Genomic DNA, 18,005 nt, shown 5'->3' on the forward strand with positions numbered 1-18,005 from the left:
ATATTTCTAGAATTGAAGAACCTGCCAATACTTGCATTCAGTTGGCAAAACCTTCAAGGGCTATGTGTCTGGAAGAGTTTGACAAGATGAGCCAATGGCATAAGACATAGCAAATATCTCACCACTTTTCAGGACCATAAAACTACACATAGCCTATGCCTCTTTTTTTCACTCCTAAGCCCTGACTCCAACTATCTCAAGCTTATGATATATTCCATTTTTAGGCAAAGCACTTAATATTCATGGGCCTTAGTCCTTTTCTGTACAGATTGGGGTGGGGAGTAGATTAGATGATCTCTAAAGGCTCCTTTGGTAAGAGAAAGGTATTTAGAACAAAGTGAAAAATTCCTCCTTGTTTTTCTGACCTGAAGAGATAGCATCTAGAATATTATAATAAGTTTTGAGTTTTTAGAGGGATATTACAAACAAACAAACAAACAAAAAAGAACCTGAAAAACCTGAATAGAATGTTTCCATAGGGAAGCCAAGACAATGTGGAGTAAACTTCAAACTATGCCATATTGAGACTATCAAAATGAATTGGTTAGGGGCAGCTGGGTAGCTCAGTGGAGTGAGAGTCAGGCCTAGAGGCAGGAGGTCCTAGGTTCAAACCCGGCCTCAGCCACTTCCCAGCTGTGTGACCCTGGGCAAGTCACTTGACCCCCATTGCCCACCCTTACCAATCTTCCAGCTATGAGACAATACACCAAAGTACAAGGGTTTAAAAAAACAAACAAACAAAAAAAAACAAAAAAATGAATTGGTTAAAGACACAATTAGTAGAAAATATATTTGCCTTAATTCTTTAAAGGAATAAAGGGATGAATAGTCTAAAAAGGATTACATTTGTTCTCTACAGCTATAAATAATGGAAGTAGGACAAATGGGGGAGATGTTACATGGAGGCAAATTTCAGCTCAGTAAAATGAAGAACTGGATCAGAGTTGCCCCAAATAGAAATAAAATGATTTGTTCATCCACAACCTATAATCAGGAAGAGACCAGAATGCTAGAAGAAATGTTGTAGAATAAGTTCCCCAAAGAAATAAGAATTAACAAATATTTTAAAGTGCATAGTGTGTGTAAGACACTTTAAGACTATTAATATCTAATGCCATATTCTCAATTTCCTTGTGCCTCAATTCCCTTATCTGTAAACATTCAACTCAAACTCAAAGAGTATTCAAGTCCCTTATAATGTAATAGCTGAGATCCAATGAGCTTCTGAATTATGATGCAGAGGGAGTTAAGATAAGTAAAAAGTGAGAGGTCTGGACAAAAGACTCAGAGAAATTTGAGGAAGAAGAGATTTTTTTTAACTTGTTTCTTAACACTGGGGCAGGGGTTGGATTTTGAGTCAGAGGTTAGAAGTTGTCAGAAAAGAAGGGACATCTTCCTAAAAGAAGTTTTAGCTGAGATAGGATTTGAGCGTTGGGAGATACTTCCACAAGCAAAGTAAGGGATATGTTCCAAGCACAATTAACTGAAAGGAAAAAGGGGAAGGCAGGATTAGAATGGAAAATAGACATTTGTTCTGTTTAGCTAGAACTATATTAAGAAGAGTCGCCTGAGATAATGCTGGCAGGCAGGTTGTAGCCATGTTTTGGAAAATCATGAATGTTGTAACCAAGCACATACACCTTATGTGCTAGGTAATATGGAGCTATAGAAGGATGAATTGCATGATCACAAATTCCTGGGATCGAAAAATCTAAGGGAGCTAAGCAGCCTTCTATTTCAATCTGTATCCAAGTAAGAATTCCTTTCATAATGTAACCTATCATTAATCTTCTAACCTTTGCTAGGAGACTTCCAGAGAACCTGAGCCCACCAGCTCCTAGGGCATTTCATTTCCCTTTTCGTAGAACACATTTTTAGCGCATTTTTATTTATATCCAGTCTAAATCTTCCTCCATTCAATTCCCATTCTGATACCAAGCAAAGCTAGATGTATCCCCTATCTCTCTCTCTCTCTCTGTAAGGTGTGTGTGTGTGTGTGTGTGTATACCTTACTTGTCTTAATAAAAACTCCAAGACAGAAGTGCAAGGGTTAGGCTAGGCAAAGGAGATTAAGTGACTTGCCTAGGGCCATGCAACTAGGAAGTTTCTGAATCAAGATTTGAAACCAGATCCTCCCAACTCTAGGTTTCCTGCACTATCCACTGTGCCTCTTAGCTGCTCTCATCCATATATTGTTGCATTTTTGTTGTTTAGTCATTTTAGTTGTGACTCTTTGTGACCCCATTTGGGGTATACTTGGCAAAGCAATTGGAGTGGTTCGCCCTTTCTTTGTCCAGCTAATTTTTATAGATGAGGAAAGCTAAGGCAAACAGAGTTAAATGACTTGCTTAGAGTAACACATCAGAATTCAGATTTGAACTCAGGTCTTCCTGACTCCAGGCCCTGGTACTCTATCCATTGCACCATCTAGCCTCCCTGGAATTTGGAGTACTTAATCTATAAAGTCCCTTAACTCTAAGATAGATAGAAAATACTTTAGACCTTTTGTACAAAGTGTTTATAAAAAGCAACTAGCATCCTATCACAATGTTCTACATTAGAAAGCCTCATATAGACTATAAAGTGAAGTTTTGTTGTTACACATGTTTTGGTTATTTTTTAAGCTTCCTCTCTGATGTGTCGTGTGCATTTTTCAATGAGCCCACCAGCAGTTTTCCTTTATATTATCTCAGATCTTTGCTTTGATTAATATCATTCCTTATGTCAGGAATGTATAGTCACTGCATGTATGACTGAGAATTATTTGGCTTGGGTTTACTGATCCTATGGCTTTCCAAATGAGTATGATTCAAAGCCAACTGTCAAAAGATAGTTTCATTCCTCAAAAATGGGGGCAACTCCAGGCCAAAGAAGTATCTTTCAGTGGATCTCATGAAGAATATTATCAGGATTATTTCCTCAAGACAAACCATCAATGTTGTAACTAAAGGAAACAAAAATATTTTTCTGTGTAGCTTAGGGGAATTCATTGTCTTATTTTGTAGTTACATTTTATATATATAAAGTTGTTTTATGATAATCATGATCGTGATGAGGTCCAATGAACTGTAAACAGATTAGATTTTCTAGTATGTCAACATTTTTTGTTTTTAGGACCCTATGATTTTATCCCCATAGGGAAATTCAGGTGAAGAGATCCTATGATATCTGCACACATCTGCAGTTCTTCTTCAATTTATATTACTCGAAATTGGCCTAGGGACTCTGAGAGGTAAGGGAGAGGTTCTTATTCCCCGTATTAATCAATTAAAAAGCAAGGATGAAACTTCTCCTACATCTTGGAACTGTGGTAGGTGCTACAGATACAAAATCAAAATGGAAACAACTTTTACCTTCAAGGAATTTATGTTCTATCTGATCTAATTATTACACACGGAAGTACAGACAGAATACACACAGAATAAAGAGAAGGTATATTTGGTGAGGAAGGAAGGTGCTATCAGCTGGAGTAAGGGAAATCTGGAAAGACTTCATGCTGGACCTAGTAGTACTTGAGTTGAACTTTGAGAGAAACTCAGAACTGAAAAGACAAAGATGAAGAGAGATTACATACTAGGAATGTGAGACATCTTGTGCAAACTAAGAAGATGAAATGTGTAAGAATAGCAAAATACTCAATTTAAATAGTCTTTAGAATATATAAAGAGTACTAATCTGTAATAAGCTTGAAGAAGATATACTAGAGTCAGGTTGTAGAGGGTTTTAAAAGCCAAAGAAAGGAATTTATCTTTGATTCTAAAGGGAATAGGGAACCACTGGAACAGGGAAATGATATGGTCAGACTTGAATCATTCTTACAGCAATGTGGAAGATTCATAGGAAAGGAAGTATAATATGTGGGACTTCAACTCCAGTCTTTGTCACTCCCAAGTCCACTTTCTATCTACTATACAAACTTTTCTTTTGTCAACAAATTATATTATTGGAATTTTTCTGTATTTCTATTAGTAGAAGAAAAAAGCTTAAACCATAAATTAACAAGTACTTAACTAGAAAACACCAGGAAAAGTAATTTTCATGATGCTATTTAAATAATCTATTTATAAAATACATATCAATTTGGTAATTTATATAAGATATTATTCAATAGGACTTTGAACTGTAAGCCAAGATATCAGTTCTTAGCTTCACTGACTCAGAATATGGCTCTATGATTCCATCAATGCTTTCTTTGTTTGCTAAATTGTCATTACTTCTCCTCTCTGAGACTAAATTTCTTTCTCTATTCAGGTAGCAGTTTGAACCACACAGTCTTTAAGATCTCTTTTGGGTTTAAATTTGTGATTGTATCAAAAGGAACCAAGAAGTATAAAAAATGTCTTGTAGCAATCACTTGTAACTAACAAAAGCAGTCTCTTCCCCATTCTGCCAGCAGATGGCGGTGTTCTGCAATAAACAGAACTCACAGCTTTTATTTCTATGTACAATATGAAAATGAATCAGTAGAAGGATGAGAGAAACATTCCTTACCTTGTGTAGCCACTTTTATAGTCCCTTGTTTGGCTTCAGAAGCTTTCCCACTCTCTTAAAAAGAACAAATTAAACCAATTACTATGAAGTATTAGATCACAAAAAAATATGTAAATATAAGAGAAACAACAAATAGTAAGAAAACATGGCCACTAGCACACACAATCTTTCGAGTGAAAAAAATGAAGACAATTATTAGCAAGAATGTGAAGCTTATTCAGGGAAATCTGACTGAACCAAATAAAGGCTTGGAATAATGCCTCTGAAAACTGCTTTTGCTTTATTATTAACTGATGGTCACAATAATATTTTGCATTTGTATACAGTCTGCAGAGGAAAATATCAACCAAAACAAATTAATCAAATAAAAAAGATCTCTGACAAATACTGCATTATCTATAATACTCATTATATTGATGAAGAATTCATAGATAAAGAAAGCTATCTATTCAAGGTCAGTAAATGGCAAATCTAAGAATGGAGCATGAGAACAGCCTACTTTTAGACTGTAGCTTTTTGCCTTTAAGGTGACATTATCTCTGTTGTCATTTATTCCCACCACCACCATTCCTCCTACCATTAGTTAGTGTGGCTGTAGGCAATGTATGTGGTATGGAATATTGAGGAAGTATATTGCTTTTTTTAAAGTTTTCTATTCCTTTTTTCAGTCCTTTTCTTCCCTTTGTTTGAAATTTTCCCCTAGAGAGACAGGATATTAAACATACAACTACAAAGCCACATTAAAAAAAAAGATAATAGTAACATAGAAGTTACAAACTGAAAATAAGACCCTCATTTACATTTTATTGATTAAATATAGTTGATAACATTTTGAAGAAATTAAATATATTCAGTATGAATAATTAGTAATGTTATAATAATATTTGACCTAGTATTCTAGATATAAAAGAATATTCACTTTTATAAAGAGTTATAGAAATTAGAACTAGAAAGGACAACAAATATTTAATAGTTATCTACTAATTACAAGGCACTATACTAAGTGTCTGTAAAATACGGGGTTATTTACATACACTTACTCCACTGAATTAACATGAAACATTGACTAGAGTTTATTTAAGTCTATGTGACTCTGGCAAGAATTAGAACAGAACATGATTAAATCAAGAATTTTTTGGCAAATAGTTAAAAGCAAAGCTCTACTGATTTTTCCTGATGGATTTGTTTCTTGCCAAACCAAAAAAGAAAGTTTCAATTTCCAATCCTTATTTTCACATTGTTGAGTGAGCTAATTAATCACCTTAATTATGATCTTTATTATCCCCCAAACCATAATTTTTCACTATAGTATAACGGTTCTGGCAAAGGAAAAATAGCCTAAATTAGTTATATACTCCCCATCTATTTTATTTAGGATATGAGAAGCTCGGGAGTAGATACCTTTATCTTTCTGGGAAATATATTTTAGTAGAAATTAACTGTATTTATTCAGCATATATTAACTAAATTCTTGCTATAAAAAAGATTTTGAAATACTACCATACATGCATTTAAGACTATACACTGTAAGATAAGTTTCACATCTATAATAGTCAGCATTTATACAATACTTTTATGCTTGCAAAGCACTTTACATAATCCTTACAATAATGTACTTTTATTTTCAGAGTATTAGAGATAAGGAAACTGAAGGTTAGTGAAGTTTAAGTTACTTTCCCAGGATCACATAGCTTGTAGGTACCTGAGCCATAATTTGTCAGTCAATCAGTCAATCCATAGTCATTAAGTATTATTAAGCTCATATTACTTGCTAGGTACTAAGCTGAGAGCTAAGATAGAAAGAAAAATAAAAATAAACAAAAAATGGCAGTCCCTATTCTCAAAGAGCTCACAGAATGATGGGGAAACCAGCATTCAAGTAACCATGTAAAGATATGACCTAGAAAGAATAAACTATAAATAATCTCATAGGAAAGGCTCTAAGATTAAAGGGGGGGTTGGAAATTACTTTTTATAGATGGGGAAAGTTTAGCAGATTCTTAAAGGAAGCCATGAAAGCCATAAGTGGAAATAAGGATGGAGAGAATTCCAGACATAGAGGATTACCAGTGAAAATGCTGAATAGAGAGTTACAATATATTGTGTTGAGAGCCTTAGTTGTTTTTACTAGTTCTATTAAATGTCTAAGAAATTGAGAGACACCTGGAGTGATTTTTTTGGCAGACTATGGAGGAGGAACTAGTCCATAGGGGAAGGGAAGGACAAAAGGATTGAGGTGAGATTTTAGGGAACCCTCTCTGCAAGTAAATTCTGATTAGCTGGCTCTCTTGTAGCCCAGAGCATAAATTGGATAGGGAAATTAATAATTAAGTGTCGTAAGCAAGAAATATGTGTCAGACTTTTGGAACTCTGTGTGGAGACACATTCCTAGGTAAGTTTCTGGTAATCTGAGTCATAAACATATAAATTTAAGTTGGAAGGGACTTAGATATCACCGGTATGACTCCATTTAAAAATAATAATATAGCAATTGATTATTAGTCATTTAAAATTTTTCTCTTTGTCTATATTGGCTTAAAAGTCCTTTACAGGTCTGTGATTCTATGAGCTTATTAGTGTTAGTAATCTCCCTTCTCTCTTCATTATCCCCATTCAAATAATCTCTTTAAATTTAAAAAAAAATCATATTTCAAGTCAAAACAATTTTATAATTATTTTCTAATAAGATGGCAGGTAATATGATAAAGGTTACACATATTATCATACAATAAATATATGCTTGTTCATCATGTTATGAAAGAAGACACATATTGCTTACACTAGAGAAAAAAGTATAGTATGCTTCAATCTGCATTCAGACTCCATCAATTCCTTCAATGGTGATAGATAACCTTTTTCATCATGAGTCCCTTAGAGTTGTCCTAGATCCTTGCATTGCTGATAATAGTTGTCATTCACAATCGATCATTGTACATTATTGCTATTATTATATACAAAGTTCTTCTGGTTCTGTTCACTTCAATTTGCATCAATTCATATGTCTTTTCAGCTTTTTTTAAGGATCATCTTGTTTATCATTTCTTATGGCATAGTATTCCATTACAATTATATGCCACAACTTGTTCAGTCATTCCCCAATTGGTGGACATTCCCTCAGTTTCCAATTCTTTGCAACCAGAAAAGAGCTGCTATAAACATATCTGTACAAGTAAGTCCCTTTCCCCTATCTTTGATCTCTTTGGAATATAGACCTAGTAATCCCACTCAGAAAATCTAAGGGTTTTGGGAAAAGTAAAAGTTCTTCTCTGCATAATAACTCATATTTATATAACACCTTACATTTTCCCATTAGGCCTATAGTGAAATTATTATTATTATTATCATTTTTTAGAGAAGGTATCTGAAGTTTGGAGACTTGCAGCCATTTTCCCATGATCAAAACATCTGAATGAATTGTGATTTAAACATAGATCTCCTGACTCTAAGTGTAAGGCTTTTTTAACTTTTGAAATATGCTGCTCCACTTTTCCTGGAAAATGAGCAGATTCTTGTTTTTCTGATTTTTCATCTTCCTAAATAAACTAATGACACCCCACTATCTTTTGTCTATATTCTTCGTATCATTTCCATATTGATTGCAAGAGGAAATGCCTTCTATGACTGAGTCTAACCAGATCTATGAGGTAGACTTTTTAAAAATGTCATCTATATTTCCTTATGCACTACTTTATTCAGATTGGTGCTCCCTCCTCAAGAACACAACACAGTCCTGATGCCCACTGACTACCTAGCACCTTCCATTGTGCTGTCCCTCCTTCAAAACCCTTCTGTCTCTTAGTACCATACAACTACTATGGATGCTTTGCCTCTCTTAATGGGTATTAACAGCATTAAAGATTATATGTTTTTCCCCAGAAATCTGTCCAAATATATCCCTTCTGTGACTACAGCAGCTTCTTAATGACAGAGCCCACATACAGAGAAGATCAGCCTTGACATCTGCTTCCCTACACAGTTTTAGCTCTTGAAGTCCCATGATAATAAAGAAAAATCTCATATTAACACTGGAGGATGTAGAATTATGAAGACAGCCCAGGGAGTGCATGTAGTTAAGATAGGCAACTTTCTCACTGCTGTTTTTTTTTTTATCTATCTCCCATTAAATCATGGGAACTAGAAGGAGAAGTTAGAGATCTCTTCTGAATTGAAAGTATAATTTTTGTTGTTTTTATTTGAGGGGACTTAGAAAAACATATGTGTGTGTGCATATATATATATATATATATATCAAACAAATATCTAAATGTAAATGGAGATCTAAATATTATATTTCCTAGTGAAAAAATACAGGATGAAAAGGAAATGTTATTAACTCAAATAAAAGCATTATCAAAACATCCCAATACTATTAAGGAAGGAGGAAGTAAGGGGAAATAGGCCCTTATAAATAAAACAGCCCAAAGTATATTAGGAAAACCAAAACTGATAAATTCTGGAATCTGCTAATGAAGATTGGATCTGTTGACCTCAGCAATGTTAGAAATATATAATTATAAATAGAAATGTCAGGCTAATTCCCTTGGAGATATTTAATAATCATTTAGCAATTTAATAGGAGAAAAGAGTACTTCCAAGTCCCTATTGAAAGACCTGGCAATGTCTATACATATTTATGTATATGTCTATACATATGTCTATATAAAACTAAACCTTTTAGTATGGAACTTACTTTTACATAATTGACCTAAACAAGTGTTTCATTAGCAGAAAGCCCATTTTTTCTATTTTAAGCATTTCATGAATTTATTTTGAACTACATATATCATCAAAGATTATTTTATAAGGACCTTTTGAAGTCCACAGTGCCTGTGAAACTCTTTAAATGAGTTTACTTTAACACACTTTACTTTTTTTTAACTTAGTTTCTCATATCTCTCAGGCCAGAAATATAGTGACCTCTCATAGCCTCTATTCTACTGCTTGTCACTGTGGAAATTTTGGGCCTCTTCTTTCTGACCAGGGCCAGTTTATTCTTCCATAGTTTATTCTTCCATAGGTGGCTGATGGCCACCCTTTCAGGAGCTCTCCATGGTAATGCCAAACTAAATACAGACATCTAATCAGCTTTAATCTCTGAACTCAAGTAATTCACCAACCTCAGTCTCCTTGTTAGCAGGAGTTATTGGGACCACAATACCACACCAAGCTTGACTTAATTTTGGATGTCAGAAACCAAATCTTGAAATTTTCTTAGATTCTAAACAAGAAAAATGGTGATTACGTCTCTTTTATTAAGGATAAGTATAAGATGAGACTAAATCATATCTAAGGAGCCCTCACTGATTCCCAGAAGGAAAACTTGAAATAAGTTTAAAGTTAGACAGATAAAGAAAACAAAACAGGGGAACACTAAATTTAAGTCCCTTTGAAATGAACTGAAGAGCCAACAATAATACCACCATCACTAATAATATCCATTTTTATATAGTGCTTTGCTTAATATTTGCAAAGTGTTTTAGAGTCATTATTATCAAATATCCTCACAGCTATCCCGTGATAAAACTAATAGAGATGATCAATGTTTTCATTTTACAGTCACAGAAAATGACACAGTTCTTAGAAGTGATTTTCTCATGATCACAGGGATAGTATAATAGATTTGAACCCAAGTCTCCCTGATTCCAAATCTGGTACTTTTTCCATTATAATATGAACTGTGACCTACTGACAAATAAACCTAGAATTTCAACCACCTAGAAAATATTTCCTCTTTCTGATATGCTCATCTATTCTTAGACCCAATAGGTAAAACTAATGAGTGTTCATTTTTCAGTTCATCTAGATGTCAAATCAAGCTTTAAATTAATATTGAATTAAATCCTGAGTGTTTGGGGGCAGTGCTATTTAAGCAACTACCTAACCTTAAAGTCCACAAATGAGTTTGGGGGACATTCATCTCAGAACTGAAAGTTACAACATGTTTAAAAGCTCTTGGGCTAAAAACAGTTTGCATTTGTAGCTCTAGGAAAGCATATTTCTGGCCATTACTTCATTTCAGTATGATAATTACCACAGTGAGATGAAATTAATCGTGAAGCAGCCTTTGGCCATTCTGTCTGGCCAAGGGGACTGCAGCCGGAGAATAGTGCTTATTTGCTGCCAGAGATGCAAATTTCAAAAGGTGTACATTGCAATGGTATGAATAATTTATCAAAATAATCTGTTATTGCTGGAGGTTAAAAAAATCTAAATAAGCTGGCAGTATCATTTACAATAACTGGCATAATTTAACCAAGCCTACAATTGCATTGTATCATGTTTTTTGTTTTTGTTTTTTGCTATAAATCTTGACTTATCTGGGCATTATGGCTTCCCCCTGTTGGCTATAAGTATCCCTTTATATGCTCCTTTTTTTTGGAAAGAGTGTTATTATAGAAAATATTTTAATTGCTCACTCTCTGCCAAAGATTTCCCTAAACAAAGCAAAGAAAACTTTTCTCAGTTAAAATTATGTAAAGATTGCCTTAGTTAAAACTTTAAGAGTTAAGGTGATTGAAAACACATCAATAGTGTCTATGGATTGGATTAGTTCTTTCTTGGGAGGACAAATGACGAAATTTTTCCCTACCAAAACCATCCTTAAAAAGAATAATCATTAAGCTTCTTGATGAGAAATAGCATGGCATAATACCCTAAAACAAACGGACATTGGGAAACATTTTCTTGTATCCATATGAGTATTTGAAAAAGTGAATGAGGTGAGGTAGAGCCAAGATGGCAGAGAAAAGACAGGAACTTCCATGAACTCTCCCAAATCCCCTCCAAACAGTGCTAAAATAATGACACATCAAATTCTGAAGTGGAGAAAACATCAAAAAGTTGGGGCAAAATAATTTTCCAGCCCGATAAGCCTTAAGAAGTTGGCAGGAAAGGTCTGTATCAGGTGGATAATGAACTGGCTCAAAATGGTAGCAACATCTTCAGGAGTTCTCAGCTTATAGATAATAAGGGGTCAGAAAGTGGTCAGAAAGAGATTACAGGACCCTGTTGCAATGCCCATAAACTGTTCCACGCTGTAGTTCCAGGGTGGAAAAGAGCACTAACACTTGTGACTAAAGGAGTAGTCCTGGAGAAAAGAAGACTACTTTTAGTCACTCATAAGGTAGTAGGAACCTTGGTCTTAGTTGCAAGACAAAAAGGAGCACTACATACTTGCAGCTATAGGGGAACAAGGTTCCTTCCTGGGTAAATATCAGAGCATAGGCCATGAGAGCAATAACTGTACCTCTCCTTAGATCATACTAACTCAAAAGCACTTAAAACTGACAGACTCTTGGAACTTGCTCTGAAAACACCAGGACAAAAGACATGAAGCTTGGAACATTGCTCCCTCCACATTAGGAATGGAGGCCAACTTTGACAAAAAATCAAAAGTCAATAAATGGGCTGGAAAAATGAGGAAAAACCAAAACAAAATAAAACATGGCTATAGAAAATTACTAACATGACAGTGAAGATCAAGAATAAAACTCAGGATGCAACAATGTCAATGGAGCTATAAGAAAAGTCTCAGAAGGGGAAAGTGTGAATTGGAGTTTATACCAATAAAAATTCCTGAAAGAGTTCAAAATATAATTTTAAAATAAAAAAAAGAAAGGTAGAGAGAAAATGGGAAAAGAAATGAGAGCAATGCATGAAAATTCTGAAAAGAAAGTCAATAGCTTGGTAATAGGCACAAAAAATACTCAAGAAAAATAACATCTTAAAAAATAGAATTAGAATAATAGCAAAAGAGGCGCAAAAATCCACAGAACCAAAGAATTAAAAAAAATAAAAACAGAATTGGCCAAATGGGAAAAAAGGTGCAAAAACTTACTGACAAAAATAATTTCTTAAAAACTTGAATTGAACTACTAGCAGTTAATGACTCTGTGAGACTTTAAAAAACAACAATAAAGTAATGAAGAAACTGGGAAATATCTCATTGGAAAAACTGCTGACCTGGAAAATTGATTGAGGAGAGATAACTTAAAAATTATTGAGCTTCCTGAAAGCAATGATTTAAAAAAAATAGTCTAGACATCATATCTTAAAAATTATAAAGAAAACTACTTTTTATCTCGGAATGAGCTGGTAAAGGAGATAACTGAAATAAGCTGTCAATAGACTCCTGAAAAAGATCCTCAAATGAAAACTCCACAGCATATTGTAGCTAAATTCTAGAGCTCCCAGATATAGGAGAAAACATAACAAATACCCAGAAACAATTTAAATGGTGTAGTGTCAGAGTCAGGATCCAAAAGAATCAGCAGCTTCCACAGCTAAAGAGCAGAGGGTTTAGAATATAATATTCCAGAAGTCAAAGGTGCTAGAATTATAACAAAAAGAAACTATCCAGCAAAACTGAGCATAATCCTTCAAGGGAACAAATGAAAATCTAATAAAATAGAGGACTTTCAAACATTCCTGATGAAAAGACTAGAGCTGAACTGAAAATGTGACTCTTGTACACAATATTCAAGAGAAGTACAAATAGAAAAACATGAAATAAAAATCATAAAGGATGCAGTATTGTTAAACTTTTTTATAATCATATGGAAATAGGATATTTATAAATCCTAAGAACTTGAATATATTATTAGGATAGTTAGACATATACAAAAAGGAACGATCATGATTTGAGTATAATGGGATGATTTCACAAAAAATGTAATTAAGATTTGCAAAAAAGGAATGCACTGAAGAAAAGGGAGAGGAAGAGAAAGAATGATGGAAATTATCTCAAAAGATTTACAAAATGAAAAGTTTTTCAAAGGACAGCAAGATAGAGGCTGGCAGGTAAAACTTAAACCTTGGTCTCATCAGAATTGGTTCAAAGAGGGAATAACATACACACTTAGTTGGTTGTAAATATATCTCTTATATAATAGAACATAACAGAACAGTGGTATTACATAGTACACACAACTATGAATATGAATGGTTTAAACTTATACAAAAAATGGAAGTGAATTACAGAATAGATTAAAAACCAGAATACATCAATATGTTTTCAAGAATAAAACTTGAAATAAAGAGACACAGAATAAACATAAGGGGCTTGAACAGAATCTATAAAGCTCAGGTAAAAAAAAAAAAGATGTAACAATTATGATCTCAGAAAAAGCAAAAGTAAAATGACCTAATTAAAAGAGATAAGCAGATTCTAAGACTACATTTTGCTAAAAGGTACCATAAACAATGAAATAATATCAATGCTAAATGTACATTCACCAAATGGCATAGCACTGAAATCCTAAAAGGAAAAGTTAAATAAGTTAGAAGAGAAAATAATAAAACTATAGTAGCAGGAGACCTCAAGTTTCCTATCTCAAAATTAAAAAATCTAAAAAGAAAATAAATAAGAAAAAAGTTTAAAAGATGAATAAAATTTTATATTATAAAACCTCTGGAGAAAAACTGAATGAGAATTAAAAGAAGTAAACCTTCTTCTAAGGTGTACAAAGAGTCTTCACAAAAACTGACCATGTATTATTCATAAAAACCTCACAACAAAATGCAGAAAAACAGAAATATTAAACATATACTTTTAGAACCACAGTGCAATAAAAATTACATCTAATGAAAGGTTGTGGAGGCAAAATCAAAAAATTAATTGAAAACTAAACTAATTCTAAAGAATGACAAGATCAAAGAGCAAATACTAGTAATGTTAGTCATTTCAATAAAGAGAATAACAAAAATGAAACAACATTCTAAAATTTGTGGGACACAGCTAAAGTCATTCTTGGTAGAAATTTTCAAATGCGTAAAAGAAAGAAATTACAGATTGATAAATTATGCAGACAACTTAAAAAAAACAAAACAGAAAACGAACAAATTAAAAATCACCCACTAAACACCAAATTGGAATCCTGAAAATCAATGGAGAGAGCAATATAATTAAAAGTAAACCATTGAACTAATAAATAAAATTAGGAGGTTTTTTTTTAAGCCAATAAAGTAAATAAAAGTGGCTAATTTGATATAAAAAAAGAAAGAAAAAGGCAAAGTCCCAATATTAAAAACGGAAAGATTAGTTCATTTCCAATGAAGATTAAATTTTAAAGCATTAATTGGGAGGTATTTTGTCTAAAAATATGCTAATAAATCTAATAACCTAAGTAAAACTGGTGAATATTTAAGAAAAATATAAATTTCCCGGGTTAACAGAAGAAAAAATATATTGTTTAAATAACCCTATCTGGGGAAAAAATTGCATAAAAATCCCCAGGACCAGAGGGATTCAAAATTGTATTCCTTCAAACAGTTAAGAAATAATTAATTCCAATAATAAATAAACTATTTGGGAAAAGAGGCAAAGGAGTCCTATCAAATTCTTTTTATGACATAAGTATAAAGCTGATGTCTAAGCCAGGAAGAATAAAAACAGAGAAAGTTATAGATCAATTTCTTTAATGAATATTGATGTGAAGTTTTAAAATAAAATGTTAGCAAGGAGATCACAGCAATATATCACAAAGATCATACACTGTGACTAAGGTTGAGATTTATATCAGGAGTGCAGGGCTGGTTCATTATTAGGAAAATATCAGCATAATTGATCATATCAACAGCAAAACAAAGAAATCATGTGATTATATCAATAGATGCAGTTAAAGTTTTTGAAAAAATATGACACATTCTTCTTGAAAACAGTAGAAAGTCTAGTCATAAATGGACTTTTCCTTAAAACAATATGTAATATATATTTAAAACTTTAGGCAAGCATTATCTGTAATGAGGATAAACTAGAAGTTTTCCCCATAAGACCAGGGGTGAAGCAAGGATTCTTATTATCATCATTATCATTCACTATTGTTCTAGAAATGCTAGCAAGAACAATAGAAAAAGAAATTGAAGAAATTAGAATAAACAATGTGGAACCAAAGCCATTCCGCTTTGCAGACAATATGATGGTATACTTACAGAGAATCAACTAAAAACTAGTTGAAATAATTAATGAACAGCAAATTTACAGGATACAAAATAAACCCACATAAAATTATTATTTCTATTATATTACCAACAAATTCCAGAAGCAAGAGACAGAATTTCCATGTAAAAAATTGAAGACAATATAAATTACTTGGGAATCCGCCAGTCAAGACAAACACAGTAACTATATAAGAATAATTATAAAACACTTTTCAAAGTAATAAAGTCAGATCTAAACAATTAGGGAAATATCATTTGCTCATGGGTAGGTCAAGCCAATATGACAAAATTGACAATTCATCTAAACTAATCTATTTATTTAGTGAAATACCAATAAAAATATTCAAAAACATTTTCATAGAGCTAGAAAAGTAACAAAATTCAGCTGGAAAAACAAAGATCAAGCATATTAAAAGAATCAATTAATAAAGGAAGGTGACCTAGTTATAACAGACCTTAAATTGTATTATAAAGCAGTAATCAACAAAACAATGTGGCACTGATTTAAAAATATAGAAGTGTTTGAGTGGGAAGAAAAGAAAGCTAAAAGAAGGGAAAAGGTACCCAACTTGGTGATGGGGCATGACTGAGAGCTCAATAGAAGTCTAAAAGCAATGTAGCTGATAGTAAAAGGGGAGAAAAAAATGTGCTGAGCTTCCTCTTCACTTAGAGGTCTTGGATTTCCTGACCCTGCCCTCCAGTCAAAGGGTCTAATCAAAGTGGCAGTTTTGCAGCACAATGAGATTTTCCAGTGATGCAGAAAGTGAAGGAAAGAAATTGTGATGCAGAGTTGGAAAGAAGTCTAAAAGCAGTATGAGTGCTAATTTTTTTCAATATATCTCAGTCATATCCATATCCATAATGAAGAGATTCTTTGAAGACCACCTTAAATCCACGAAAAGGAAAATTTTAGAGCTCATGTATAAGCAAACACCAGCCAAACTTATTCTGAAGGCTGAATAGTGAATCAAAGACAAAATTTCTCCCAATAGAATTTTTGAAATAGAACATGCTTTATTGAATGCTCAGTCTACTAGTTATTCATTCATTCATTTACTCAAAAAGTATTTACTGAGTTCCAATGCACTATGCTAGTTGCCTAAAGGGAGAAACATAACAGTGTAAAAAGACATGATCCCTGACTTCATAGAGCTTAGAGTCTTCTAATGTCGTTTTTGTAAATTTTCCAGTGAAATTAATATGGCCCTAAACTAAAGACAAAAATCCATATACAAATGTCCTCCTTCCTCCCTACTCTGTAGAGGAAACATAGTTTCTTTCAGTGCCCTCCTCTTTGAACACTATAAGCCGAATCCCCACTCACCCTTTATTAGTTATGTCTTTGATCAAGGCAGAGATAGCAAGTGGCATTTCAACTACAAACGCTGTGATAAACTCACATGGATATTTCATGTAGCTGCACTAAAAATGGTAGGTAACAAATGACTCATCAGGGTTCAGTTTCTCTCTAAGTGCCAAGGGTAAAATAAAGCCTAAGGTCAAATGTTAATATTCATGATGAAATATAATTTTAGCTGTGCTTGGGGCTCAGTTCTTTCTAAATTCTGGCCTAAGGAATGATGATCTCTTCATAGTAAACCAGCCTGCTTTTTAGTACATTTCTGGATTTGCTTTGAGGCTGGAGATGCTTTAGTTGACAGCTCACACTCCAACAATGATTCAGATAAATAAATGGGCCTCTGCACTATTCACTGTCCTGTAAAGAGTATTTCACCACTCCACACACTTCTTTCTACCAATAACATTAGGAGTTATGTTCGCCTATAGGCAAGAGTAGTCCCCAAAGCCAGCTAAGCAGTTTCAAAATTAAATTGATATTTAACAGGCAGCCAAGTGGTTCCCTTAATATCAAAGTGACAAGCAGAGGTTACTCAGGATTGGCTTTATTCTGAAACAGCATTTTCACGTTTTGTGGCCAATAGAATAGTTTTTCCCAGGAGGACTATCAAATGGAAGATAATGAGTTACTCAAGCAGACGGCTTCTAATTTTGAATGTTCAAAATCTACACATATGTGAGCAAATAAGAGAGTTAATATTCAATTATGGAAACAATGAGCACAAAAGCTTTTGAAAGTAAGTGAATGAATGCTAGCAAGCAGAAGCAATCTTACAGGTATTTTGGTAAAGGCAGAAAATGAGACTGCACCTGATTAAAAAAAAATCTCACCTTAACTCAAAATGTGCAGTTACAAATTTACGACCTAAGTCATAAAATGCTTTGGGAGGAGGGAGTTAATTTCAAATGACATTTGACAATTTTAGAAATGAAATAAGAGCAGGCAACAAATGTGGTCTGAGAAGGAGTTAGAAAATTCCAAATCATGGGTAAAGTGTTCTAGTTAGCCTTTTGTATGTCTGAAAATGTTTAGAATAACTAGATGGCTTAACTAATACTTTGGGTATAGGATTAGGATTACGAAAGATCCTGAAATGTTGGAATGATGGAACAAATTGAGTATTATTCAAGGTAAAATAAAATCTTACATTTGGGTTCAAAATGTTAACTTGACAAGATAGAGAATGGATGGATTGAAAGAACTTTTTTTTTTTCTA

General features: G+C 33.3%; 1 protein-coding gene across 1 annotated transcript in view; it reads right to left on the bottom strand.

Moving 5' to 3' along the window:
- The window catches only part of LOC123247850 (triadin-like), a 366,108-nt gene that overhangs the window by 65,716 nt on the left and 282,387 nt on the right, over positions 1 to 18,005 (bottom strand). The window contains exon 13 of the mRNA XM_044676898.1: positions 4,492 to 4,545. Within this exon, the coding sequence (XP_044532833.1) occupies positions 4,492 to 4,545 (54 nt within the window). The remainder of the gene's footprint in view (positions 1 to 4,491; positions 4,546 to 18,005) is intronic.

Source organism: Gracilinanus agilis, chromosome 4, assembly GCF_016433145.1.
Source record: "Gracilinanus agilis isolate LMUSP501 chromosome 4, AgileGrace, whole genome shotgun sequence".
NCBI classification, from domain to species: Eukaryota; Metazoa; Chordata; class Mammalia; order Didelphimorphia; family Didelphidae; genus Gracilinanus; species Gracilinanus agilis.